Source organism: Grus americana, unplaced genomic scaffold (assembly GCF_028858705.1).
Source record: "Grus americana isolate bGruAme1 unplaced genomic scaffold, bGruAme1.mat scaffold_75, whole genome shotgun sequence".
Classification (NCBI taxonomy): domain Eukaryota; kingdom Metazoa; phylum Chordata; class Aves; order Gruiformes; family Gruidae; genus Grus; species Grus americana.
Genome location: NW_026561960.1, coordinates 276 through 27,462, shown reverse-complemented (window position 1 = coordinate 27,462; position 27,187 = coordinate 276). Strand labels below are relative to the sequence as shown.

The 27,187-nt window shown below is 51.3% G+C and overlaps 1 protein-coding gene across 1 annotated transcript; it reads left to right on the top strand.

Moving 5' to 3' along the window:
- Positions 1-22: 22 nt before the first annotated feature.
- LOC129201009 (electroneutral sodium bicarbonate exchanger 1-like) lies at positions 23-26,902 on the top strand (the record flags this gene model as incomplete). Its single annotated transcript, XM_054812238.1, has 23 exons — positions 23-107; positions 653-724; positions 1,074-1,133; positions 8,226-9,223; positions 9,577-9,676; positions 17,458-17,667; positions 17,984-18,118; positions 18,580-18,715; positions 18,925-19,085; positions 19,576-19,764; positions 19,873-19,961; positions 20,082-20,239; positions 20,598-20,685; positions 21,167-21,313; positions 21,497-21,588; positions 22,091-22,265; positions 22,399-22,532; positions 23,207-23,452; positions 23,558-23,663; positions 24,579-24,740; positions 25,457-25,570; positions 25,894-26,055; positions 26,651-26,902. Coding segments are annotated over exons 1-23 (4,071 nt in total), but the record flags the coding sequence as incomplete, so codon positions are not given.
- Between the last annotated feature and the right edge of the window lie 285 nt (positions 26,903-27,187).

Here is a 27,187-nt window from a genome sequence, read left to right as displayed (position 1 = left end):
CATGGTGCGAGTGTGGGGGACCATGGTTCTCGCCCACCGCCTCCTCCTCCTGGTGGCCCTGCAAGCCTGGGATGCCCAGGCTGCTCCAAAACGAGCGCAGGGAGCAGGTAGGCGGGCAGGGGGCCAGCACCCAGCCCCAAGCAGTGCGGCCTGGCACCCACCACACCTCAGCGTGGTGGCAGTGGGGCCGGGACTAGGGCTGTGTCTGGGAGAGGAGCTGGGCTGGGCTGGGTGAGCTGGGCAGGCACCAGAGTTTGGGCAGTGGGGCAGACACACCGTGGGAGGTGCAGAGGGGCTGCAGCAGCTTCCGGAACAGTTTTTGGGCGAGCAAAGGGGCTGGGAGTGGTGGTGCGGGGCAAGAAATCTGGTGCCGAGTCCCTCTGGCTTTCAGCCTCAGGGACGTCCCGGAGGGGCATGCTCAGGAGATGTCCGCTCAGTAAAACAGGAGCGCATCTGCTCTAGTCCTGCAGCCCTGCTCCCCTTGGATCAACCGCAGGTCCCTGGCCCACAGGAACACGCAGGGGTCGTGCTGGTGCAGCCTTTCATGGGCTCTCGACCACAACAAGCATAGACAATCACTTTTTCCTCCAGTTCCTTAGTGTGGGCTTCTTCTGTGTGCATGGAAACATCTCTGATCTGTGCTTGATTCCAGATGAGGGCATTGGCAGTGCTTATCGAGCTTCTCGGCTGGATCCTGGTTATGAGCCTCGGGGGTATCCCAGAGGTAACTTGTCGATGTCTGTTTGCTAGAAGGAATAAACGTTGATGTTTTAATAGGTTATTCGTGTGCAGTTTTACCTAAGCCCCTCTTAAGGATCTTCCAAGAGCTTTTTGTGCCTTGGAGGCATTGCACAAATGAGTCTTGAATATTTCTTTTCCTGAAGAACTGCTAGATCTTGGCAAAAAGGTCCCCCATGTTCCTTTTTAGGTGTGGGAACCTACCCCTTTCTGTGTGTCCCATGTCATTACCTCACCCCCTTCCAGTCACTGGAGGTGACTAAGGAAGAAGTAGATCACGCCATGCAATGGAAACTCTCCCCACCTCTGTCTGATTACCTGTTTGGTTCCTGCAGCCCGTGTCGATCAAGCTACTTGGTGGAATCCTGTTCCTGAGCCGGGGGGGCATCCCAGAGGTAAGTGTTCAGTCTTCATTTGTTACCGGCCTTTTGTACTTGGTAGTATTTGGTTTGTTATTTGTTAATATCTTCTCGTGATCGTTCAGCCTTCCAGTGGCCAGCAGGCTCTTCTCTATAGGAATCGTGCATGATCATTTCTTCCTCGGGTGCTACATGCTCCCGCTTTAGTCTGGGCTTCCTTTTGTGTGGGAGAGGTCTCCTGGTAAGAAGGCCCCGAGAGGCCGTGTGTTCGTCCATCTAGTCATTGAGGGGTGTTGCACATGGCCTGGAGACAGTAGTTTGAAAGGTGCCAGCTCCCAGCCAAGAGGTCACCAGGCCCCTCTGCAGCTTTGGAGATCTCTGCCTGCGCCCGGGTCCCATGTTGTTGCCTGACCTGCTTCCAGTCGCCGCAGGTTGCTAAGGAAGAGGTGGATCACCACAAACAATGGAAATCTTTTCCATCTCTGCTTGATTACAGCTCTCCCTGTAGGCAACGGCTGCTGGACTTCTTGACTTGGGCCTGTCCGTGAGCCTCAGGGTGATCCCACAGGCAGGTTCGTTCCCTTGAACGACCGAGCACGGACATTTTAATTTCCTGTTCATGTGAAATTCAGCTTACTGCTTTCTTGGCTGATGCTTGGGCACGCAGAAGAGCAGAGTGGGAATGGGTTGGGCTCAGTGATGTGCCCCAGAGGGCTCTGCCTTGCAAAGCTGTCTTTGCCAGCTTCTCCTCCCCTGCGCTGCTTCCAGTGCTGGCCGCAAAGCCAGCGGGCACGTTGGGGTTGAGCTTAGAGCTGGCGTGAGCTCCAAGGAGTCCTTTCTGCCGACAGCTCTGTGCCTGGTTAGTGGCCGCTGTGGGCACCAGGTCGGTGTTTGCAAGATGCTCCTGAGTGGAAGGGAGAGAGGAGTGCTCTGGAGTAATCCCGTGTTTGAACCGCATTCACTCTCATTCACATCTGAAGAAGTACATTGCAATATTTCATGGGAGCTTCTCTGTCCTGTGTTCATTTACAGACGTGGCGGCAGGCGATGGTTATCCAGCTGCCTGGCTGGGTTCCAGGGATGACCCGCAGGCAGGTCGTGTGGGTACGTCATGGCTTTTTCCTTCCCTTGAGAGCTGCCAGCTCAAAGCACCAAGTCAGCCAGGCGCCTCTGCAGGTGTGAGAAGACAGACCTGCATGTGTGTGCACGGGGTCATTACGGGACCCCCTTGTCTGTTCTGCTATGCAGTTATGACGACATAGATCGGAAGACACCAGAGCCAGAGGCACGCACACTGAAACAGAAAATCTCTTGGCCATGCGAAGCACACACACTGTGAGATGATCCGTAGCGCAGAGCACAGTAACGTCTGGCATTGTCTCTTCTCCTCCAGGGGCGGACGCTGGGAAAAAGGCTGAGGCTGCCGGTCCTGAGGAGCTGCACAAGTTCTATATCGCAGTGACTGCAGCAGCCTTGGGTCTGCTGCTGGCTGGGGCAGTGGTATCTTGCGTAGCCATTTCCCGGCTGAGGAAGAGAAACCCGTGAGTTGGCTTTTCCCCAGAGCTAGTTCTTGCTGCAGTTGGCAATGAGGTGTTTGCAGTTAGAGTACGAGGGAGTGCCAAGGCACCTGCTGGCAGTACTCTGCTGAGATTTCTGCAGTAAGGTCTTTGGCTGGCCTCTGAATTCACATCAGTGAGCAGTCTTCTCTGAAACCCATTTGTACAGAAGGACCCAGAGAGACGAAGAAGCACCGGGACAAGCCGATACTGACTCTGCCTGGAAAAGTGAAGGTCAAACTCGAGATAAAGGCAAAGCAGAGTCAGGAGAAGGAACAGAAGAGGGTGAGAGTGCCCAAGAAAAGGAGATCTGCAACAGCTCCTGCCCATCACCGTGGCCCTTTGCGGCAGAGCTCACCCATCTGTACAGGAACATGAGCACAGAGCCCTCCCCTCTGCCCACTTGTCCCAGCTGCTCTCTCAGCGACGATGCCTCTTCACTGGACACCTGCATTTCTCTGGACTCGCCTCTGCCCAAGCCCTTCTGGTGTCCCTGCTACCAGTACCAACAGGGATACTGTACATCTGAAGACGATGCTTTTTAGAATAGAGAAGAGCAACTCTGTTTTGGCAAAAGCAGCGAGTCCTGGGCTGTTTTGTCCGTTTCCATCGGGCTATAGTGCACAGAGCTGGGAGCAGCGCTGGATCTGTGAGATTCCTGCACTCCAGCAAGGGACCCGTTTGTCCCAGCATCAGCCTGGTTTCCCAGCTGGGGCTGTCAACAAGGCTTTCATCCACCAGAATGGGGACAGGCTGGTGAGACTTGAGGTGCGAAGGGTTGTCCTTGAGCTGGCTTGGGATGCTGCCCTGAATCGGGATGGACTGGGCAGAGAGGGAGGGAGGTGCTGGGAAGGATGGCTGTCCGGCGTGAGCACGCCATTTGTCCCAGTACAAACTGGATACCTTTCATCTCTCCAGGTCTGTACCCCCCAGAGTGGGACCTTGCCCAGGAAAAGCTCTGTTCCCCAGACCCCTCCCAGTACAGACTGGGGCCCCTCCAGTACAAACTGATTCCCTTTAACCACTCCCAGTACAGACTCTCTGCAATCTCAAATAAAACTGGTTCTCTTAGCCCCTCCCAGTATGACTGGGCACTATCCCAGTAAAAACTGAATTGCTTTAACCACTCCCAGTACACACTGTGACATTTCCCAGTACAAACTGGATCCCCTTTAACCCCTCCAAGTACAGACTGGACCCCTTTCCCAGTACAAACTGGATCCTTTTAAGCCCTCCCAGTACAAACTGGTCCCCAGTCCCAGTAAAAGCTGGATCCCTTTAACCCCCTCGGTACAGGCTGGGCTCTGACCCACTACAAACTGCATCTCTTTAACTCCTCCCAGGATAAATTGGTCCCTTGTCCCAGTAGAAGCTCTGTCCCTCATTCACCTCCCCATCCAGAATGGGCCCTGTACCTGTACAAACTGGAACCACTGATCCATTTCAGTACAGACTGTGCCCTTCCCCAGTTCAAACTGGATCCCTTTAACCTCTCGTGCTATGGACTGGGATCTGTAACAGTACAAACTGGAATCCCTGATACCTCCCAGTAAAGAATGGGGCTCCCCAGTCCCAGCACAAGCTGGATCCCTTTAACCTCTCCCAGTACAGACGGGGCCCCCTTCCCACTAAAAGTTGGTCCTTTTAACTCCTGCAAGTCAAGTCGAGGAGCCCTCCCAGGTCAAACTGGGTCAATTTATCCCCTCCCTGTACAGACATGGGCCTGTCCCAGTACAAACTGGTTCCCCTTTAACCCCTCCAAGTACAGACTGGACACTTTTCCCAGTACAAACTGGATCCCTTAAACCCCTCCCACTACAGACTGGACTCTGTCACAGCACAGGCTGGATCCCTTTATGCCCTCCCAGCACAGAGTGGGACCTGTCCTAGTAAAAGGTATGTCCCCTGAGCCCTCCCAGTACAGACTGGGCCCTGTCACACTACAAACTGGTTCTCTTTATCTCCTCCCACTACAGCCATTGCCCCCTCTCAGTACAAACTGAATCACTTTAACCCCTCCCAGCATGGTCTGGGCTCCCCCCCAGTGTAAACTGGATTTGTTTAACACCTCCCAGTACAAGCTGGGCCATGTCCCAGTAAAAACTCGATCCCCTGGTCCTCTGACCCAGTACAAGCTGGATCACTTTAACCCCTCCCAGTCCATATGGAGCTTTCTCCAGTAGAAACTGGTTCCCTTAACCCCTTCCAGTAAGACTGAGCCCACTCCTAGTCAGACTCAGTCTCTTTAACCCCACCCAGTATGGACTGGTCCACTGTCCCAGTACAAGCTGGATGCCTTTAACCACTCCCAGTAGAGCCTGGTCAGTGCCCAGTACAATGCGGATCCCCTGATCCCTCCCAGTACAGACTGGGCCCAGTCCTTGTACAAACAGGACCCCTTGAACCCTTCCCACTACAGACTGGGTGTCATCCTAGTACAAACTGGTTCCCTTGAACAGCTCCAAGTGGAGACTGGGCTCCCTCCCAGGTCAAACTGCATCTCTTTTACACCTCCCAGTATAGACATGGGCCCTGTCCCAGGCCAAAGTGGAACCGCTGATCCCTACCTGTAAAGACTGGGCCCTTTCCCAGCACAAACGGGACCCCTTGAACCCTGCCCAGTACAGACTGCTCCTCAGTACCAGTAAAAGCTCCGTCCTCCAGACCCCTCCCACTGCAGACTGGACACCACGCCAGTGGACACTGGATCCCTTAAAACCCTCCCAGTACAGACTGGGCCCTGTCCCAGTACAAAGGGGATCCCTTTGTTACCGCTCAAACGGCAATAAAAAACCCTTTCCAAACCGAAATGCAGTTGAGAAAGCCAACATTGGTTTATTCAGTGCTGGGGTGCATGGGGGATCTCTCCTCCTAACATGCCCACCTAGCCCACAAACATACACACATTTATAGTCTCCAAACACACAGAGTTACAATTCCATCACCTAGTTACATAGTTACTTCATTATGATTGGTGGAAAACTTTCTCACTTTGCTTTTAAAGCCACAGACTTCAAGAAATTCAGAGAGCACGCCCAGTGAGGGGTGGTCGTACCTTGGAGGCGGGTAGCTTTGACAATGGAGGTGTGTTTTGGTATTGTAAGTAGATTATAATAAACAAAGTTCACTCATAGGACATGATTTGAACAGAAAATGAAATATTACTTGGCTCATGTACCAACTACACAATTTGTCAGCTCCACAGTACCACCAAGCTCTCAGGTTCTCGTTCTTAAAATGTTTTTATTAGTTACCTGTTAGGTTGGGGCTGTACAGGGACCATAGCAGCACGACTGGTTCCTAACAACACAATCATTCCACCATTACCTTACTATTGCTAATAATCTCGTCACCTTGTTTACAGAGACCATCCACAACCTATCCCATCACCAGAGATAAAAAAAAGTTAAACACATCGGTTACACCTTTAACCCCTCCCAGTGCAGACTCTGCACCATCTCAGTACAAACTGCACCCCTTTAACCACTCCCAGTACCGACTGGGGCCCCTCCCAGTACAAACTGGAACCCCTGATCCTTCCCAGTACAGCCTGGAGCTGTGTCCTCCTTCCCTGCCTTCAAGCACAGACCCCCCAAGGCCTCTTCTCCAGGCCCCTCTCCCCTCCCTGCTTTCTAGGGTCCAAAGTGCTGGTTGTAGCATCTATTCCAGTGCCCAACGCTTCCTTTCCAGGGACAAAATGCTCATTTTTAGGGCCCAAACCTGTCTTTTATTACCCACAGCCTTTTGTGAGGGCCCACAGTTTCATTCTTAGGGCCTAAACCCTCAAGGCGGAGCCAGTCCCCTGGCAACGCCCGCCCAGAAGTCTATGGGGAGTCAGCAGACCCAGGACAGCCAATCGCATTTGCATGGGAGGAGGAAGGTGGGACAGACATCCCAGACAGCCATTCAGAGGAAAGATCACCAGAGGGGAAGGGCGGGCACTGTGGGGGAGTGACCCCTCAGGCAGCCAATCAGTGAGAGCAGCACCACAGGGGGGGCAGGCCCTGAACCAGGGCAGAGTGACAGCCCAGGGGATCAATCCAGGGCAGCGTCACCTTAGCGGAGGAGACTGACAGCCCTCCCGACCTATGCCGGCCAAGACCACTGTGAGAGGAAGGCGGGCTCCCCTGGCAGCCAGGCCCAGCTTCACCATGGTGCCCGTGGGGCCTGTCCTGAGGCCGAGCAGCCCCTGGCCCAGGCCTGGGGCCCGTCTTCCCCCTTCCACCCCTCTGCCCCCGTCTCCCTCTCCCCCCCTGCCCACCCACATGTTCTGGAGGGACATAGCAGGAGGCAGTCCTATTACCTTTGACAGGAAACATTCAGCTCTTCCAAGGAAAAAGAGAAAGGTTGGATGCAGCTCATCCGAACAACCAAAATCCAATGTTTTCCTTCTCCTCAGTGGAAAATCAGTGGGTCAGTGCCCACTGACTCCTTCCGTTGTCCTTCTCTTGTCAAGTCCTCACTTCAGCCAGTTCTCCTATAAAAACACCTGAAGAACCCTGTAACATGAAAGTTGTTTCACATCTTCCAGTATAATAAGGGAAAATTTGAACTTTCTTAAATGAGAGGCAATGTTTTTCGCAAAGCTTTCCAGATTGTCTAAATTCTGCTCCCACTGAAATTAGTAGGGGTCTTTCTTCAGTGGGAGCAGAATTGAAGAAGCCGTAACGCTTCAGCAAATTCTACCCCAAGCATTTTGCATGGGGACTGTGCAAATGCAATCCTAATGTCACAAAATGGCTGAAAAATGCAGCTGTACTGCTATATACTTTTGGAAGGGAGTCTGTCTTATCTGGAGTGGTCAACATGGATTCACCAAGGGGAAATCCTGCCTGACCAATCTGACAGCCTTTTATGATGGCACGATTGGGTAGGTGGATGAAGGGAGAGCAATGGATGTTGTCTACCTTGACTTCAGCAAGGCTTCTGACACATCGGTCATAACATCCTCATAAGCAAGGTGTCCACCACGCCTCACCCTTACAGCACTGTCCTGTTGCTGTTACCAGTGATAGTAACACTAATTCCAAAACATCCTTGAGAGCAGCTTTATTCTTCCTCGGCACCAAATCTCAGCCTGCTCAGCCCTTGAAAGGACTACCTCAAATCTCTGCCACCCAAATCTCTCCAACCTTCTGTCATCTACACTCTTTTACCCCAGGACCCTTCTCCCCATCACTTCAGCACACTGCCTCGTCTTGGTTTCTGTAGCTGGGTGAAGTCAGGGAACTCCCTGGCACAACAGCCTTCCTTACAAAACCTTTTCTCCGTGCTAATCCCACTTGTATCACCTCCTGCCATGTACAGCTCCATCCTCCTGCAGAGCTCCACTGGACGGGCAGTTTTCCTGTTTCTTTCATGCCCATTCACCTTCACAACCTTTTAGTACTGTGTGCATATCAAACACTGTCTCAAGGAACACGCGGATCCTTGGTGATCAGCACAGCACTCCTTGGTGAGCTCAGCACCAGGACACACCTTACAAGGCCACCGTGTCCCCAGCCCTCCTTGGTGAGCTCAGCACCAAGACACGTATCTAAGGCCATACTCGCCCACCCTTGGCTCATTGCAGACGCTGTCTGCGCACCTGCGTGGTCAAGGGAGGCAGCAGCTGCTGAGAGGGAGCGGGAGCAGCGGCTCCTGGCCGAACGGCTGCACTCCAAATGGGAGCAGCAGCAGGCAGGGGAGCTCCAGCGGCTGCGGGAGCTGAACCAGCGGCAGCGGGCGGCGCAGATCTGCCAGCTGCTGCGCTCGAAGGAGGCTGAGCTGCGCGAGGTGCAGGGGATGCTGCAGCAGCAGCGTGGCGACACCATCCGTCAGGCACGGGACCTGCAGCAGCAGCTGGCCAAGGAGCTGGTGAGAGGAGCCTGGAGCAGCAGCCAGGCCCGCGGGAAGCTCCAGGACGTCCTCGGCAAGCTGCGCTGGGACACCAATGGCGAGCAGGCTGCCCGCATCCTCCACCTGCAAGACGAACTGCTGCAACAGAGGAGACTCTTCCAAAATTACATCTTGGAGCAGTTCAAGGGCCAGCAGCCTGCTTCCTGCAAGGAGGCCAGGGCCAAGGCTACGGCCTGGCAGCGCCTGCAGACCCTCCTGGACACTGGGACCATTGGGCCCTGCTCTTTGGAGAGCCTCACAGCATCTCCCTCCTGCCATGCTGGCCTCCAGGAGGAAGGAAGCGGCGTGGAGGTTTTGCTCGAGGCTGTGGGGCAAGACTTGGCGCCGCACAGCTTGCACTCCCTGCCACAAGGAAGTGCCGGCAGCGGGCGGTCTGTGGCAGAGGTGGGCGTTCAGACCAAATCAGAGAATCAGGAGGACTGGCTGCTTGGGAGCAGTCACAGCAGGCTGCTGGAGCAGAACGCCTGCCTCCAGAGCACCCTGAAAGACCTGGAGAGGCGGTGCCGTGCCCTTCAAGAGGAGAACTGTCTTCTGAGGAAGGGAAGCTCTCCTGAAGTGCGGGAGGAGGTGGAGAAGCTCCAGCAGAAGAGTGCTAAGCTGCATCTCCTTAGCAAGCAGCTGCAAGAGCGAGCCAGGAAACTGCAGAGCATCCATCAGCTGATCAATGCTCGAGTGCCACTGCACATCTAAAGCTCCCCTGAGGAACTGTGTAGGACGTCGTTCCCTCAGCAGAGAGCTGGAGAAATGGGAGAGCCTGCTGGAGCTTTGCTGGCATGGGCCGAGCAGGATGACTTCTGACAGAAGGCTGCTGAGGAGCTTCAGGCTCAAGTGGCTGCAGATGAAGAGGGCTCCTGTTATGTGAGCACCCACTGCCCAACCTGGTCCCCTCACATCTTGCTGAAGAAGCTCGTGGAGGAGGCTGAGGCCACTAATTCAGGCCATACTGTACTTGTTGCAAAGGAGGAGTAAAACCATTCCCGAGCCAGGGCAGCCGGGAGGCCGAGCTGCACCTCTCCGTCTCGCAGGTGACACAGGTCAGCGGGCTGCTGCGGAGCGTCTGGAAGGCCGAGCCCGACATGCTGCTGCCCTCCCTGCAGGAACTCTTCGCTGTCATCTCCACCGCCGGTGAGTACTGCCTGCTGGGAAATGTGGCCGAGGGCTGGTGGTGGTGGTGGTGGGAGGGGTGTAGAGTAATGTGGGGACTTGAGGAGAGCGGCAGGTTTGCCAACAGAAAGGAAAAGTTATACTGCTAGCATCGGTCGCTTTGCAGACATTGCCTTGGAACTGTTGCTTCCTGCCCAGATACTGAAAAGCAACTTTTTGGCCATGGAGAAAGCAAAGCCTTTTCTTCTCTTCTCCCCAACCCCCGCCCAAGAAGAGCTACAGGGGAAATGGTGATTTATTTACCTGCAGAGCAGCATGGTTTTTGGAAAAACTCCTGTTGCAACGCTTTAAATGATATACTGGAGCAGAGCTGGAGTGTCCTGTTAGGAAAAAGTACAATTCAATACCAAAAGCTGCTCTTCCTCTTGCTCCCTCCAGAGGGGTAGCTTAGGTCTTGGAACTGTTTAGCCTACGAAACTGGGATATATGTAAAGAAGATACAAAACGTGGGTATCATAAGAAGGATTTGCTGTCTGAGTAATGTCGATGCGATTGTAAACAGGTCCTTTCTGACCTCAAAAAAATCTGTGAAGGACTGTATTAGCTCAGATTGGAAAGCGCCTTTGCTGTTGAGGCAGCTGGGCAACTTAACGTTATAACATTATATATTGCTATAACTGGCATGGTTAGCAGGCAGTTGTTGAGATAGGATGTGGGAATTATCAGCTGTGTTGGATCCTTAACATCAAGTATGATAAACAATTGTATGGTGGTGCTTTTTAGATTAAAAAAACCCCCACTTCTCAGTTCTGTTGATGATGGAGGAGGAAGTTGGCAGATTGTCACTTTCTTGCATGGATATTAGGTGAATGAAAGGAGTTTGTAATTCAGCGCCTTCATCCGTTGACGCTTTTCAATTTTGTTTTGCTTTGTAATGATAGAACGTTAGATGGAGCATAGACTTGTCTCAAAACTTTGCAATTATAGTGAAGTCGTAGGAGAGAAGATAAAGCCTATTTTTTCTATGGGGCTTTCTTTTTAGTTTCTTACACTTTGTCATGTTCAACCATTACAGATCCTTCATTCGAACCTTCTGTTGCACTGGCAAGTCTTGTGCAGCACAGACCATTACAGATGATTACAGTTCTCATCAGGAGCCTTACTACAGATCCAAATGTGAAAGATGCAAGTATGACTCAAGCTCTGTGCAGGTCTGTAAAGGCAGGAAAAGTCTCTTTTTCTTGCCTTTTTTTGAAGCTATTTGTCACTTAGGTTCCATTAAAAAAAAACCCCCATACAAACAAAAGCCATAGGAGAAAAAAAACCCTCTTCAAATGGTATTCTAAGTTGTGCTGTTTGGCATGTGAAGGTACTATGTATTTATGATGCTATGGCTGTTACTGGCATGGTTTCAGTTGAAGGTTGCTGCCTTGATCGCTGATGTGGCTTCTTCCTCATGCTTTGTTAGGGGTAGGGTGGGTGAAGAAGAGGGTGAAAGAGAAACTAAGAGGTTTTCCTTTTAGATGCTATGTTTAGATCTCCCACCTTATGGGAGGTGGTATAAACAGGAAACTTCATGGTGTTTACAATCAAGCTGAGAAACAAGGCCTTGTTTTCAGAAGATCCACCTTTCTGCTTTTCCAAGAGGCAGAGTGGTGCTCTCGCATGATTGTCTTACCCATCATCTGGTTAGAAATGAGTTTTACTGCTTAGTTTTGAGGGCTTTAATCTGCTTAGATATCCTTGTGGATTTTTAGTAGGATTCACAGGGAACAGCCTCTGTTTCCATCTTCTCTCAAGGCTCCGGAGGTTTGTTGGATGTTCTTTGAATAGTAGAAGAATAGGAATGATGTAAAAACAATTGCATATTATGCTTCTTGTCACTAATGTAAACGTGAGTCAACGTTGAGATAAGTTGCGCTGTTAACAGACTGTGATTCAGATTGCAATCTTGGTTAGTATCTTCAGCTATGTGAATAATAGCTGTGCAGCAAGTTGACAATGGGGGAAAGATGAAGACCTTGAAGCTCGTTGAATTATTGTTTTTAAAGCCTATGGAAGAAGCTGTTACTGAGCAGTGAAGGGTAGAAAAATGAGTGGAGCAGTTAAACAGGAGACTGTTAGAAATTTGTGTTGTTTAAAAAAAGTAACTTTAAAAAAGTCTGTCCACTGAAATAACGTCTGCTGTATTATTTTTTAATGCTTACACATTCATGTAGCGTAGCACTTGCGTATCTTGGTGAAATACTGAGGGGTTTTTTCACAGTGAAAACATTTCTCGTGTTTACATTAAATTGCGAAGCCATATTTCATTTGAAAACATAATGAGAAGCAGCAGCATTGATATTGTAATTTGGTGTAAGACATATCCTTCGGAGACTTTAAAATCTGTTCAGTCAAGCAGATTCTTTTAACTAAGCTGTGTGCCCAGTCTAAAAATCAAAGCTGGGAAATTCAGAAGGATTTGTGCATGCTAATAATTTGCCAGTAATGTGCTGGTGATTAATTTTCATGTTAGTGTAATTGTAACATTTACATTGCGGTACCCGCTTCAACCCAATGTGATTGTCTAATTGTAGCTTTAGAATGGCTTCTCTGTGCGCCTCTGCTTAGGGAAGTAATGCAGTGCTGAGCTTTGGGTGTAATAGGAGCTGTTATTAGCCCACAAGTGCTCTTTCTTCATACTAGCCGTCTGGTGGGGTTTTTTCCTCTTCTTTTTGAAAGAGCAGTGCAATCTTACTTGCCTCGTTCATTCTTTGAAGTAATACTTGATTTTAAGAGTCTCTAGTTCTGTTCCAAGGAGCTCACTTCTTAGGTACCCCTGGTTATTTCTGTTTGTAGATACTCTCATGTCAACACTGTACCCAGTTTCTTTTTCCATCTCTGGCAACCCCTTGCAGTGATTACTCTCTTCTGGCTTAGAGGAGTCATTGTAAAGAGAATAATGCAGCTGGAATGTCTGGAGCACCAAATGACAAGTTGTCATCAGGCTTGCATCATTCCCAGGGGATGCAGAGCTCCAGGCACAGCAAGGTCTCCTGATGGGAGGAAGCTGATCTTTGGTGACTGCAAATTAGAGACCTTGTTGCACACTTCCTGAGGACAACTTTCATGACCCTGCAGAGTCTGTCTAAAGTTGACCACAGATTAGTAAATAATCTGTAATTAGACTAATAAATGGAATCTTTTCGGTGAGGGGTTATATTAGGTACAGGTTCGTATAAGAAATGGCGCTTGCTTTTTGGAATCATTGAGCTGTTCTTAATTAGCTCACGTGTTTCATGAAACCTTCCCTGAAGCATCAGTGAGGAAAAGCAGAAAATTGTCGAATCTCTTCTAGGATATACGACTACGTTAAGGGTCTACTACAGAGGCCTCAGAGGAGGTTGACTGCCTGTACTCACTATCCTGACAAGTACACTGCTTACTTGCACTTTGCTAAGAAAAATTCCAGACGTGACCAGGCCCTTTGCCCTGTTGCTAAAAATGTAAAATATTGTAAAAGATGTTAAATTTTTGGATGGGGATGCTTTGTAGTCTGAGGATCTTCTGTTTTATTGTTGGTTTGGTTTTGTGGTTTGTTTGTTTTTCCTAATCTGAGGGATTTGCATTTGAGATGGCAGATTCTTTGTCTTATGTGGCTAAGCAGATATTTTTGTGAAAGAAGTTACTGTCTGAGGTTGCACAGCTAATTTTTTTCTCTCCAGAGATATCAGAAATATTGTCCTTGTTAGGCACATTTACGGATAGCAGACCTGCTCGTTTTAGGGTGATATGAGGCAGAAGGTCCTCTTGAGGTCTTGAAGGTTTTTTTAATCTGGTCAAACATGAAAAACATCCTCTATGTTTTCATTCATGCTCATCACGTCCCGTTTTGTTATCTGCTTTTGTATTAAAAATGCAGTCATTGATTGCAACAGAGCAGGAGAGAAGTAAATGCAACGCAGAGAGAGGATTTAGTAACCAAAAGGTCTGATCTTCACCTACTAGATACCAGAGTTGATGTTTTTAGGCCACTCTCAAGCATGTCTGCAAGTTTACTTCTGTTTCCTCTTCTGGCTTTTGTTTCTGCTCTTCAGAGCATTGGCTCTGCTTGTAAAGAGCAGAAACAGATTTGAAGGACGGGAATTCTCTCTTTGTCAGATATACAGAGAACGGGGCTTCTCTTTACAAGGTTAGTCATACTGAAATGATAGCCATTGTCCTCTTAGTAAGAGTGTTGAATAGTTTAGTGGTTAATTATACTGACTGGAGATGACACAGGGTGGCCCATCACATAACCAGAGCAATGGGATGGAACACTGGGAGCTCCAGCTCCTACCCAAAAGCACTGGGTGTCATTTGGAGTTTGTGAGTCAGTGTGGCTGAAAGTGCATGTAGTGTAAAGATGGTAATCAGGTATTTCAGAAGAGTTGTTCTAATGGAGGGCTCTACAGAATACTCTTGACCTGTCTCAAAAGATAATGAAGAAAACCAAATATATTGTCATTCGGCTTGAATTAACTGTGCAGGTGTTTGTGCCACTACTGAAAAATATCAAGCCTACAAATTGGAGAGGGGCAAGGAGGAGGTTTGAAGATGATATAGTACTGTGAGGTTCAGGGCCTGTTTTTAGGTTAAGCTTAATTCCTTGCAGGCCAAAGCAGTTTTGGCCTACTTTCTTGATTCCCTGTTTTAGAAAGTATATGGAGCGGGTGCTCAGAATAAACATGTTTGAATTTAACACCTTGGGGAAATGAGAGCTTTGTGTAAATTGTGAGCAATGATTATGATGTTGCCATGTGTTTTTTGTAGTAACATGAAAGAAACCCACTAAGATCTGTGCGTGATTGTTAAAAAGGCAGTCCTAACGATTCCTTGTTTGAGATAAACCTTTGAATGTTATATGTGCAGATAGTATGTAATTCTCAGATATTTAAATTTTACAATGCGTGTACTATACATTTTTCATATCCAAATTATAAACTCTTGTGTTGGGTTTGTGTGGCAAGGTTTTGGTAGCAGGGGGGGCTACAGGGGTGGCTTCTGTGAGAAGCTGCCAGAAGCTTCCCCTGTGTCTGACAGAGCCAATGGCAGCCGGCTCCAAGATGGACCCGCCCCTGGCCAAGGCCGAGCCAATCAGCGCCTCTGTGAGAACATATTTAAGAAGGAAAAAAAAACCAGTTAGAGAGAGCTTTTGCAGCGGGAGAGAGGAGTGAGAAGCTGTAAGAAACTCTGCAGACACCCAGGTCAGTGCAGAAGGAGGGGCAGGAGGTGCTCCAGGCACCGGAGCAGAGATCCCCCTGCAGCCCGTGGTGAAGGCCATGGTGAAGCAGGCTGTCCCCCTGCAGCCCATGGAGGAAGGATGAGGGGGTGCAGAGATTCCCCCTGCAGCCCATGGAGGAAGGATGAGGGGGTGCAGAGATTCCACCTGCAGCCCGTGGAGGAAGGATGAGGGGGTGTAGAGATTCCCCCTGCAGCCCGTGGAGGACCCCACGCCGGAGCAGGTGGAGGGACCTGAAGGAGGCCGTGGCCCGTGGGAAGCCCACACTGGATCAAGTTGCTGGCAGGACCTGTGGACCCATGGAGAGAGGAGCCCACGCCGGAGCAGGTTTGCTGGCAGGACTTGTGACCCTGTGGGGGACCCACGCTGGAGCAGTTTGCTCCTGAAGGTCTGCACCCCGTGGGAGAGACCACGCTGGAGCAGTTCGTGAAGGACTGTAGCCCGTGGGAGAGGCTCCATGTAGGAGCAGGGGAACGATGAGAGGAGTCCTCCCCGTGAGGAGGAAGAAGCGGCAGACTCAAAGATTAATTAGAGTTGTACATTTTTTATCTTTGCTGGATGCCTTCGCAGTTCAGGGGGAGTAAAATGCCACCCCCCACCCCCCCCTCATTTGCTGAAACTTTGGCTTTTGTTTGCCTATCACCACGCACTTTCAGTGCTCTGGTTTAAATTCTTTGGTGGCATCTCCGTGTGAGGCTCGCTGCGATTTTGGGGATGCTGTGGTGGCCGGGGAAGGGCGATGAGATGCTCGGAGCATCTCGCCACGGACCCGGAGGTCCCCACTTGTCCCGTTTCCTCCTACGTTTCCTCCTGAAGCTTTAAAACTTAATAATATAAAAGCAGCGGGGGATCTGAGCCGCCCCGTAACGGGTATTTTCCCAAGGGTTTGCGCCTCAGTCGTATGTTGGCAGCTTGTGCTGTGAAACACACCAAAACGCCGCTTATGCCTTTCGCCCCGGCGTTTACACCCCATTTCTCTCCTCCGGGTAGGTTTGGTTCAAAACAGAGCTGGTTTCTCCCCATCCACTAAGTTTTCCAAGCAGGATGAGTTTTGGGGTTGCGTGGCTTTAAATAACCGCCCATGCCCAAGATTCCGATTCCAAGAAACGGTCACTTTTTGTGTACCTGGAGTTGGTACACAGCGGGCGACACTGAGCTCCTCTCGGTGAGGGTTACTGCGGTGTCCTGGGGGGGGTCTAACCCCCCTTGATTGATCCCCAAAACCCCAAAACCGCTGACCGACGTCAGGATGAGCCAGGACGAGGGTTACAAAATGACGCTGCTGGAAGAGTTACAGGTAGGGGCTCTGCCGAGGGGCCCAACGTCCCCGATGCCCCCCCACCCCGCCCCAAACGGTTGGAAACCTCTCCCCGAAATCCCGTCGGCATTTCCCCAGAGCGCAGAGGGATGCGGAGGGGGGAGATGCTTTGTGCCGGGGAGGGCTCCCGGCGGCAGGTTCAGCGTCGTTGGTCGGAGTACAGGGGCAAAACGGTTTCTAAGAGAGACGGAGACTTTCCCCGTGTCACCCGCGGGGTGTTTGACTCCCAAACCGCCCCGTGTATTCCCACTCCAACACCCACCTAATGCGCTCGAGCTTGTGATTTCGTTTAAATCGCGATTTTTTTCTTTTTTTAAAACTGCGATTTTTTTTTGAAACCACGATTTTTTTCTTTAAACAGTAATTTTTTTTTTAAATTGCAATTTAAAGCGATTTTATTAGCCCTTTCATCCCATACCTTTTCCCGGCTTGGGGTTTGGAGTTTCTTGGGGTTGTTTTTTTTGGGGATTTTTTTTTTTGGCAAAACCAAAGGGGAGCAGGATGCATTTTTGCTAAGAGGGGACGGAGGGTGGCGGAGGCCGTCATCGGAGAGAGGACAGGAAAGCCACGGGCGCGTGATAATCCGGCTGCCGGGTTACGTGGGCGAGTCCCGGGAGCTGGCGGGGAGTTAGCAACAGGTCGGCTCTGAAATTAATACTCGGGGACCAGCAAACTCGTTTCCAGACAGGAGCGTTTCTTCCTCTTGTTCGTTAAATTAACCGGTGCCTTTCCCGAGCATCGCTGCTGCGCGGTGGCAGGTGATGCTGTTCAGTCGAAGCAGGAATTTGGGGGATAAAAAGCAGATTTCACGTTAGTGTTTGCAGGTTAAATCGTAACAAGTTATTTATTCTCTGGCTTTGGGTTTGTTGGTTTTTTTTTTTTAATTAAGTCTTTGTGATTAATGCATCATCATTAGTACGACGGGCAGCATATGCCAGCGCGGCGTTTGAAGTTTTATTTTAAATTATGGGTTTGGTTCTTTTGGGCTGTTTCCCAGTGCCCGGTGTAGCTCTTGCTTCTTGAATTTCGTCCAACAGCCCTGACAGTTCCCCAAGTTTTCTTGGTGTTTTGCTCTTCTTCAAACTTCGGTTTCAGAAATCGAGCAACTGGGTGCAAATCTCGGAGGGGTTTTTTGGGGTTTTTTTTTTGTGTTTGAACGATGCTACGGGCTGTTTTATTGGGTTATGGGAAGAGAAACCTCCTCCAAGTCCGTGCTTTTAGGGCTGTGCCTGGAGGAGGAGGCACGCGGAGGCGTGATGCTCGTGGATTTGGGTGGACGCGGGGGTGGACGATGGCCGGGAGGACGTAAGGGAGCTCTGCGCAACTTTTCCCTTCTCCTTTCTAAACAGGGAGATGACGAAGAGGCAGTGATTGACCAAGGAAGAACGAGCAACGTCGTCAATATTCACTATGAGAAGGAGGAGTTGGAAGGTGAGTCTCTGCTGAGATCCCGGTAGAGGAGCTGCCAGCCCAGCGCCTTTTCCCGTCGCACAAAGTCCCTGCGACGTCCCTTGCTTGGCATTTTAGATGATCGGGAGCCATCACTTGTTGTTGCTCTCTCGTTGCAAAGTTTGAGTAAAATAGGCTTGGGAAAAAAGGGCAGGTCTGTGACGTTCAGGGATCCAGTTAAAAGAAAATTAAGAGAAGTTGGTGTTTCCTCCTGGGGTGGCTGCACTGATTTAATTGCGGCATCTGCGTCAAGCGTCTCCGCGGTATCGAGAACGATGCAAACGCCGCTTTTTCGCAGGCCACCGGACCCTGTACGTGGGCGTGCGGATGCCGCTGGTGAGGCAAAGCCAGCGGCATCACCGTCCCCACAGCCAGAAGCATCGGGAACAGGAACGGGAGAAGGACTCTGCCCCGACGGAGCAGGGCTACCACTGTAAGTCCCGCCGCAGCGTTCACTGAACTCCTCGGGGCTACGTGGGTGCTGGGGTCTTCTGCAAGCAGGTCCCCGTGCCGGTTTGAGTGGCTTGCTGTTCCTCCGAGGGAAAGCGGCATCATTTAGCAGGACCCTCTCTCTTTTCCCAAACTTTCCTGTTTCTTCTCTTTTTTTTTTTTTTTATTTTTAAGACAGTTAAATGCATAAAGGATTTAGGCTCGCCTTCCTCAGAGGGATCCTGGCTTTAAAAATGGAACTGTGGGGAAGGGAAGATGCCCATCCTTATGCAGAGGTGGATTAGATGCTTCTCCTTCTCTGGGGCTCTGTGCAAGCCTGGACAGAGCCAGGGCAGAGGGGCCAGCCCGATGTTTATGGTGCCGATCGATGCCCGCTTTGCCTATGAGCGTGACGGGCCGTATTCGGGCACGGTAACGGGACGGGGCTTTGCCTTCTGCCCCCAGACACTCCGTCCCAGCGAGTGCAGTTCATCCTCGGGACCGAGGAGGACGAGCAGCACGTTCCCCATGACTTGTTCACCGAGCTGGATGAGATCTGCGTGAAAGAGGGTGAAGATGCCGAGTGGAAGGAAACGGCAAGGTAAATCCCCGCTGCCGGCCGTGGTGGGAGAGGAGTCCCCTCGCCGGCAGCGCCCGCGGGCTCTGCTTTCCGCTCTCCGGGACTTTGGCAAAGCTTTTGCAGGTGCCGATGCGAGGAGCCTTCTCTCGCCGCCCTGTAGCTCTGTTAAAGGGGTTGCGGAGCTGAGGCCGTTTCCTCGCAATGGGGCTGATTGCGCCTGATGTCCGCAGGTGGCTGAAGTTTGAGGAGGACGTGGAAGACGGCGGCGAGCGCTGGAGCAAGCCCTACGTGGCCACGCTGTCCTTGCACAGCCTCTCTGAGCTGAGGAGTTGCATCATCAACGGGACGGTGCTGCTGGACATTTGTGCCAACAGCATCGAAGAGATTGCAGGTACCGCGGGCGCCGCGTCTCTGCGGGAACGGCCGAGCTCGGTTTGCCGCGGTGCCCTCTGCTCCCGAATCAAACCCTGCCCCAACGGCGCGTCCTTTTCCAGAAACCCCGCTGTGTTTTTAAGTTGGTTTTGGATGCAGGCTGGGCGTGCAACAGTCACACCAGCTTTTTCTGGTGTGTTTTTTCCATTTTTTTTTTTAAATGTGTAGAGTCATACAGAAAGGCCAGACGGGGCAAGAAAATTGCATTATTTCGAATGGGAAATAATTATCTTAGCAGAGTGATGAATAAGCACTTTGCTCGTGTTTTTTAGCAAAAGAAACTTCTTGCTTTCGCTGCAAAGGCTGAACTGTATTAAAATGTCTTGCTAAGCAAGGCTGGGCCTGTGTCAGGGGATCCTGCGTGGCACAGCCTTCCCCCGGGGGCTTCGGGGCTTGGGACCTGGGGGGGTTTCTGCTCTGACGGCTTCGTTTCCCTTTGCCATCCCCAGATATGATCCTGGGCCCGCAAGACCGGTCCACGGAGTTTGACGAGCACGTGCGGGCAAAAGTTCGAGAAGTCCTACTGAAGAAGCATCACCATCAGAATGAGAAGAAAAGAAACAACCTTCTTCCCATCGTCCGCTCGTTTGCTGATGTGAGCAAGAAGCAGTCAGACCTGCACCTCCTTGACAAGCCAGGTGAGGGTTCCTGCAGGGCTCTGGTCCCATTCGACTTGTCCTGGCAGAGGAGAAGCATCCCAATTGCTCCTTGTCCGTCTTTCTGAGTGTCTTTCTTTTTCCTACCAGCCCAAACACTCACCCCGCATCCTTCTCCTACCACTGCAGAAGCTAAAAATGGGGTGAACCACGAGAGCAACGCGATGGACTTAAGCAAGGTGAGACGCTCGTAGCTATCTTATGCCTTTAGGGCCAGATTTGGTCTTGCAAATTTGGCTGCAGAGTGCTGAGGGCTTTGCTTTTGGGGTATTTGCCTGAATATCGCTTGTTGTGCCTAGGCGCAGCTGCATTTCATGAAGAAAATTCCCACCGGGGCTGAAGCATCCAACATGCTCGTAGGAGAGCTGGATTTCCTTCGCCAGCCCATCGTGGCATTTGTCCGCCTGACCCCGGCTGTCCTCCTCTCGGGCATGACGGAAGTTCCCATCCCAACAAGGTCTGAACGAGAAGCACAAAGATTTTATTTCAAAAAACCCCCACCCAACGAAAGAACATCAAGGTGCATGCATCAGTTTGGCGTCCCAAGGGAACAAGGGCAGGGGGAGCGAGGACATTTCTCCCACTCGCATCCCTTCCCTGCTGTGTCTTTCAAACCCCTTGGCCAATTTTAATGAAAATTGGCCCAAAAATTAAATTTGCCATCGGTTTTGGTGAATTTCAAATTCCTGGCGGAGTCGGTGAGCCTACGTGTCCCCTCTGGAGCTGCGCTTGGGGCTGGGGGCTCCCAGGGATTTCCTTGGGTGTCCTTTGAGCAAGGACACGTTCTTCTCGCTCATTGTGTTTTTCTTGCCCAGGTTCCTGTTTGTTTTGCTTGGACCAGAAGGCAAAGCCCATCAGTACCATGAGATCGGCAGGTCCATGGCTACTATCATGACGGATGAGGTGCGAGAAGAGAGAATTCCGGGTCATTTTTGGTTTTCTTCAGCTCTCTGCAGTAGTGAGGAAGAGGATTTGCTTCCCAACTGCCCACACCTCTCCAGATAGCCCACCCCTCGTTCACACGCCGAAGCAAACGCACGGATTTGTATCACCCCACCTCTTGGAGGTTGAAATCCCACCCGGTGTGCATCCTGCACCTCCCCGGGGTCCCCAGCACCCTGTCCCCAGTGGTGGCGTTGCCAGGGCCAGTGAAACTTCCCCGCTTTGAGCAAAAGGGTATGGTGTGCCATGAGGGATGGGGACCTCGTGGAGGAGATGATTACAAGTACCGTGATGGACAGATTTTTCCATTTGGGGGAATATTTCCTGCCATTACAAGCAGGAAATTTGGGGAAAATGATCTTGCATTTAGCCAGGAGCTTACTGTAGTGCTTAGGACATCGGAGATGGGTTGTCCTCTGAGCAGGTTGTCTCCTGTCAGCAGGTTTTCTGTGACGTTGCCTATAAAGCCGAGAACCGGGCTGACCTCGTGGCCGGCATCGACGAGTTTCTGGATCAGGTCACGGTCTTGCCGCCAGGAGAATGGGATCCATCGATCCGAATCGAGCCCCCGAAAAACGTCCCTTCGCAGGTGGGTGCTGCGGCGGAGGGAGGCGCGAGGGGGACGGGCAGGACAGCGGCCGGCCGGCCGGGGATGCTGTTCTGGGACCCAGATTCACCAGGTCCCAGTTTGACGCAGTCACATACCCAGACCAGAAGCCCAACAAGCCAGTGGTTACGAATCCATAGCTTTGGCTTATTTCCTTTTTAACAGGGAAAAAGGAAGATGCCAGGAGCTCTCGATGACAGTGCTTCTCACAGCAAGCCAGAGAAACACAGTGGTCCTGAACTGGAGCGCACGGGAAGGTGTGAGCTTTAATAGTTTGTGGGGTTTGTTGTTTGTTTTTTTTTTTTCTCTTTGCCTCTAGAATCGGAGCGTGCACCTTCCCTTGTAGCAGTTTTCTGGGGTTAGTTGGTTCAGTGAAGGGGCTTCACATTACCAGCTCGGTCCCCTGGGCTGGGCAGGTGAGATCTGGGCAGCTGGGCTCAGCCACAGCACCACTGCAGACAGATTTTCTTGATTTGGGGTGGAAGCAGCTGTGTAAATACCTCCAGGGAGAGCTCTGCTGCTTCTCCAAGCAAGGGACAGTTGCAGTAAGAGGGGATGGGCTTTCAGGTTTGGTCCTTTTTCTTTTTGTTGGAGGGGTTTTTTGTGCTTGCTTGGTTTCTGCCGGGTATAAAACGGCCGAAGGAGACTGCTGCTGGTTAGCAATGAAGGTTACTGTCTGCTTGGGCTTGTCCTTCTGCAGCAAAAACCCCTCTGTGTGGTCTTGCAGGGAAACAGTCTATTTGTTTTTCCTTCCTCCAGGCTCTTTGGAGGTTTGATCCTGGACGTGAAGCGCAAAGCCCCGTGGTTCTGGAGCGACTTTCGGGATGGTCTGAGCCTGCAGTGTCTGGCGTCCTTCCTCTTCCTCTTCTGTGCCTGCATGTCCCCTGTCATCACCTTCGGGGGACTGCTGGGGGAGGCGACCGACGGCCACATCGTGAGCACCTCTCTTGGGTGGCGTGGGGGAGCGCAAAACTCATGCAAAATCTTCGCTGCAGTGAATTTGCTTTGGGTTTTTTCTTCTTTTTCCCATTGATTTATTTCCTCGCCGCTGCCTCTTCCCTGGACAGAGTGCCATGGAGTCACTGCTGGGCGCATCCATGACCGGCGTGGTGTATTCCCTCTTTGCTGGCCAACCTCTCACCATCCTCGGCAGCACTGGACCCGTCCTCGTGTTCGAAAAGATCCTCTACAAATTCTGCAAGTAAGGCCGGCTGCCGCGGCCGAGTGCCGCGAGAGCCTTCAGGAGGCACTGGTGGAGAAAAGATGTTTTTCTTGTCTTTTTCTCAGTGAGAGTTGTTAGATTTCAGTTGTTTTCTGTGTCGCAGACGTTGCACGCTGCTGCTTTAGTATGTGATGGTGCAAGAGCCCTTGGTCTCTGAAGGATGGATGAGGTTGTTTGGGGGTTTTAGGGTTAAAATGAAGCAGGAAGAGGAGAAGCCATAAGGATGGGGATCCTTGTGTTGTGATGAGTTTGATGTGAGATGAGACACCCTGATTGCAATTCAATTTATTCTTCAGCCCCAGCTTGCTGGTAGCAGGTGACTGGGTGCAAAATCAGCCGGGGTTTTGGTGTTAGGGCATGGGGGTGATGTGGGAGGACACCACCTTCCACAAAGGGCCCTGACCTCAATTAGCCTCCAAGGCCTTAACACAAGCTAATTGTTAAATAACAATCATGAAATAATTGGCCTCTCCTCCTGCAGGTCCGCACCCTGCACCGCAGCCCCAAGGCTGTCTGTAGTAGGACATGGAAAGTGCATTTACCACCTGCAGCCTTGACGTGCTCCTAAATTGCTCGTGATTTTCCCCGAAGGAAGGCACGGCTCGGCGCCTCTTCCTGGCCTTTCCAGCCTTTGTTTGATTTTGGTTTCCCAGGGAGTACGCGCTCTCCTATCTCTCTCTGCGGGCCTGCATCGGGCTGTGGACTGCCTTCTTCTGCATAGTGCTGGTGGCCACCGACGCCAGCTGTTTGGTGTGCTACATCACCCGCTTCACCGAAGAAGCCTTCGCCTCCCTCATCTGCATCATCTTCATCTACGAGGCTCTGGAGAAGCTGAGTCACCTGCGAGAGACCTACCCTGTGCACATGCACAGCAAACTCGACTTCCTCACCGTCTACTAGTGAGTTTTTTTTTCCTCCTAAAAGGCTGCTGCCCCTTGGCAGGAGCTCAGGGCTGCACCTCCATTGCCTTTCCCTCACCCTCGTCTTGGCTTTTCTCCTCCCAGCTGTAAGTGTGAGGCACCAAGCCATCCCAGCAAGGCAACCCTGCGTTTCTGGGAGAGCAACGAGATCAACGTGTCTGGCATCGCCTGGGAAAACCTCACGGTGACTGTAAGTGCCCCAAGCCACTACTTCCGCGGCCGCGGGGTCCAGGGGCGTTCACATTTTGCAAAAGTCAGAGCCCTTCGGGTGATGAGGGGCTTCAGACTGTGCTAGTGCTGCTCTGCAAAGGCATTCTTTAAATCTAACGTGTGGTTTTAACCCGCTTGGTCCTGGGAAGGAGAGTCCACCTTGTCCCCCCAACATCGTGGGTAATAACTGTCCTCCTTGACCCTGTCGCAGGACAATTTTTCTGACCAGGAGCAAGGTTAAGTGGGTGGTTTGATTCTTGTAGAAGTTGGAGGACTTAAGTTCCTGCTTGAAGGTAGTCCTTAGCTTCCTTACTTGGTTCCTAAGAACTCCAGTCCTTGCTTGCTTACTCAGCACTGTCTGTAGGTCCATGCATAAATTTGCACGTCTGAGCAGCCTCTCGGGCTGCTGTTGCTGGAAGCAAAGCCCAGGCATAGGATGGGAGGCTCTTCAGGACATCTTCATCCCCTCTTGGCCGTGTCCTGGGAGCCCTTCGCTGGGAAGGGACGATTCGTCTCTTCTCCTTGCCTTCCGCGGCTGTCTTAGCCCTCCTTCCCTGCTCCCTCTTTCTCTATCCCCAAGAACTTCCAGTGTTTCCTTCCCCTCTTGGCGTCTTCTTCAGCCACGGTTGCCTGCCATTCGAGCGGAGGATGTGCCATGGGTCTGTGATATGGTGTCCCATCACATCTCGCCTCTCCGCTCTCCTCTGTGCGGTTCGATGTGTCACTTGTTCAGCTGCTGCTCATTCAATATAAATCTCCGTCAGCAGCAGCAGCAGCAGCAGCAGCAGTTACAAGGTCATGGATCTTGGACCAAGATCCTCAAAAGCCCCGAGTTATCCCAGGTTTCCTTGCCGCACGTGCACTACCTTTGTGTCCTGACGCTCTGTTTCTCCAGGAATGTCGGTATTTGCATGGAGAGTTTCACGGACCTGCCTGTGGACGCAATGGCCCCTACGCGCCTAATGTCCTCTTCTGGTGCTGCATCCTCTTCTTCTCCACCTTTGTCCTGTCGAGCTTCTTGAAGAAGTTTAAAAGCAGCCGTTACTTCCCAACCAGAGTAGGTAGAAGATGGTGGCCGGCAGCAGTCTCCACACTCATTTCCCAAAATGGCTTTCCCGGAGCGCTAAGCAGTATTTGCCACCGCTTGGTCAAGCTGGGAAACATTGACCTTGAAGGCCAAACTCTCCAGCAGCTTGGATGTCCCTCCCTCGTTTCCATGAGTGCTAAACGACCGTGGCGTTTCCCACCTGCCTCGCGACCTGCCCCCGAGCGATATTTTGCTCAGGCAGTGGGAAAAGAGGTCTTCCAAAGTTGTGGGGGTTTATTTGCCTTTTTTTTTTTTTTTTTTTTAACCTTCTGTGCATTATGCTCAAGGGGAAAGTTGGTTCAAATGAGGAGCTGCCATAGGAAAAGACACTTTTTCTTCCTTTTGAGGAACATACGATGCCTCAGTACGCCTTATTCCCATTTTAGCTGTGAGCGTGGCTGCAGTGGCAGCCATCTGCTTCCTTATTTTTTAATATTTTTTTTACTTAAGGTTTGAATTCAAACAACCCTCTTCCACCTAATTAAACTCTTTTTTTTTTCTTGTCTGACACCAGCTCTCACAGAGACAAGCACAGCAACAGTAGCTAACCAAGGGATTTGGCTGCATGTCCTCAGAGTGGTGGGATTTTGTTAACCAGCCTTAATGTTGTTGATGTCTCTCATTTTTCCATCTCATGTTGTGGCCCCCTTTGCGATGCCCCTTTCAGCTCTGGTTTCTTGCCCCAGGTGCGGTCCACAATAAGTGACTTTGCTGTTTTCCTCACCATCGTCATCATGGTGCTCACTGACTTCATGACTGGGATCCCGTCACCGAAGCTCCACATCCCCCATACGTTCAAGGTAGGGGGGGTGTTGTGGCACGGAGCGGGTTTCACCGGGGCAGGACAGGGCTGAGTCTGGAGGAGATGCTGGTGGTGTGACCATCTCCTCCTCCACCTCCAAGTGCATCGTTTCCTCCTGGAAATGAGAAGACAGCCCCAAAACTAGGTACCTGCAGGAGAAATAGCTACAGGTGCTTGCAAAGAGGATGCTGGCACTGCTGAGCCCCGGGGTGACGTGAAACCAGGGCTGGGAGATGCTGTGACACGGGGATGGAGGGGAAAATCCAAGCCGGTGAAGTAGCTGGGCTGGGAGACGAGGCTGATGTGCGTGCTTTGTTGCAGCCTACCAGAGACGACCGCGGGTGGTTCATCAACCCCATAGGACCCAACCCTTGGTGGACGGTGGTGGCTGCGCTCATCCCAGCTCTGCTTTGCACCATCTTGATATTCATGGACCAGCAGATCACGGCTCTTATCGTGAACAGGAAGGAGCACAGGCTGAAGGTAAGGGGCTGCAGGAGACAACCCCATCCCCAACGCGCTCTGGGCTGCAGGTACGGGGAGAAGCTCCAATTCCAAATGCCTTGTGAAGGCATTGGTTTGGAACAACGTCAGGCAGCGTGGCAAGATGGTCTCCTGGCTTAACGATGACACAGGGAGCAAACGACAACAGGGGAGTTCAGATGAGCAATCTTTCGGAGGAGCATATTAAGCTTAGAGCGTTGTAGAAGCACGCTTTTGTTTTAAAATGTCAGCAGCAGCTGGGGAACGAATCATTTTGATGTGCTGCCAGGCATAACTGAGAGTCATATCTTACTCGCAAGTGGTAGAAATGTCTTTATGAATGAAAAATAGTAAGGTGTTTTTTTTGTTGAGAAGTAGATACAAACTCCCCAAATCCACTTTGTCTGAACTGCTGCCGGATTGTCATGCAAGGTGCTTGCGCAAAGACTGGATACATCCTTATTTGTTTCCAGTTCGTGTTTTAAATTTTCAAGACGTCGACTTGAGCTCAGACAGGGTTGTTTGGGTCTGACTTGCGACGTTGTCCTTGCTCTTGTCCCGTGAGATGCTCTGTTTCTTGTTTCGCTCCGCGCAGAAAGGATGCGGGTACCACCTGGACCTCTTCATGGTGGCCGTGATGCTGGGGGTGTGCTCCGTGATGGGGCTGCCGTGGTTTGTGGCTGCGACCGTCCTGTCCATCACCCACGTGAATAGCCTCAAAGTAGAGTCTGGCTGCTCAGCTCCAGGAGAACAGCCCAAGTTTCTGGGGATACGAGAGCAGAGAGTCACTGGCTTGATGATCTTTGTGCTCATGGGCTGCTCATTCTTCTTCACTTCGGTGTTAAAGGTAAGAGGAAAATGGAAACCACCCAACAACCGCGAGCTTTTTGGAGGTTATGCAAAACTAGTCCCCTTTCTCCAGGCCTGAGTAGCTGTGGAGCAGAGGAGGAGGTGATCCCAAACCTTGGGGCTCGATCCGTGGTGGGAACCACCCTCGGTTGCACTTTCCAGCCCTTCAGACCCCAGTTTGGCACGCTCGAGCCAAGCGAGCAAGCCAACTGCTTGGATTTTCAGATGTCTTTCAGGCCCACCCGTGTTTATGGGTTACGGTGAAGCGTATTTAGAGCAGTAC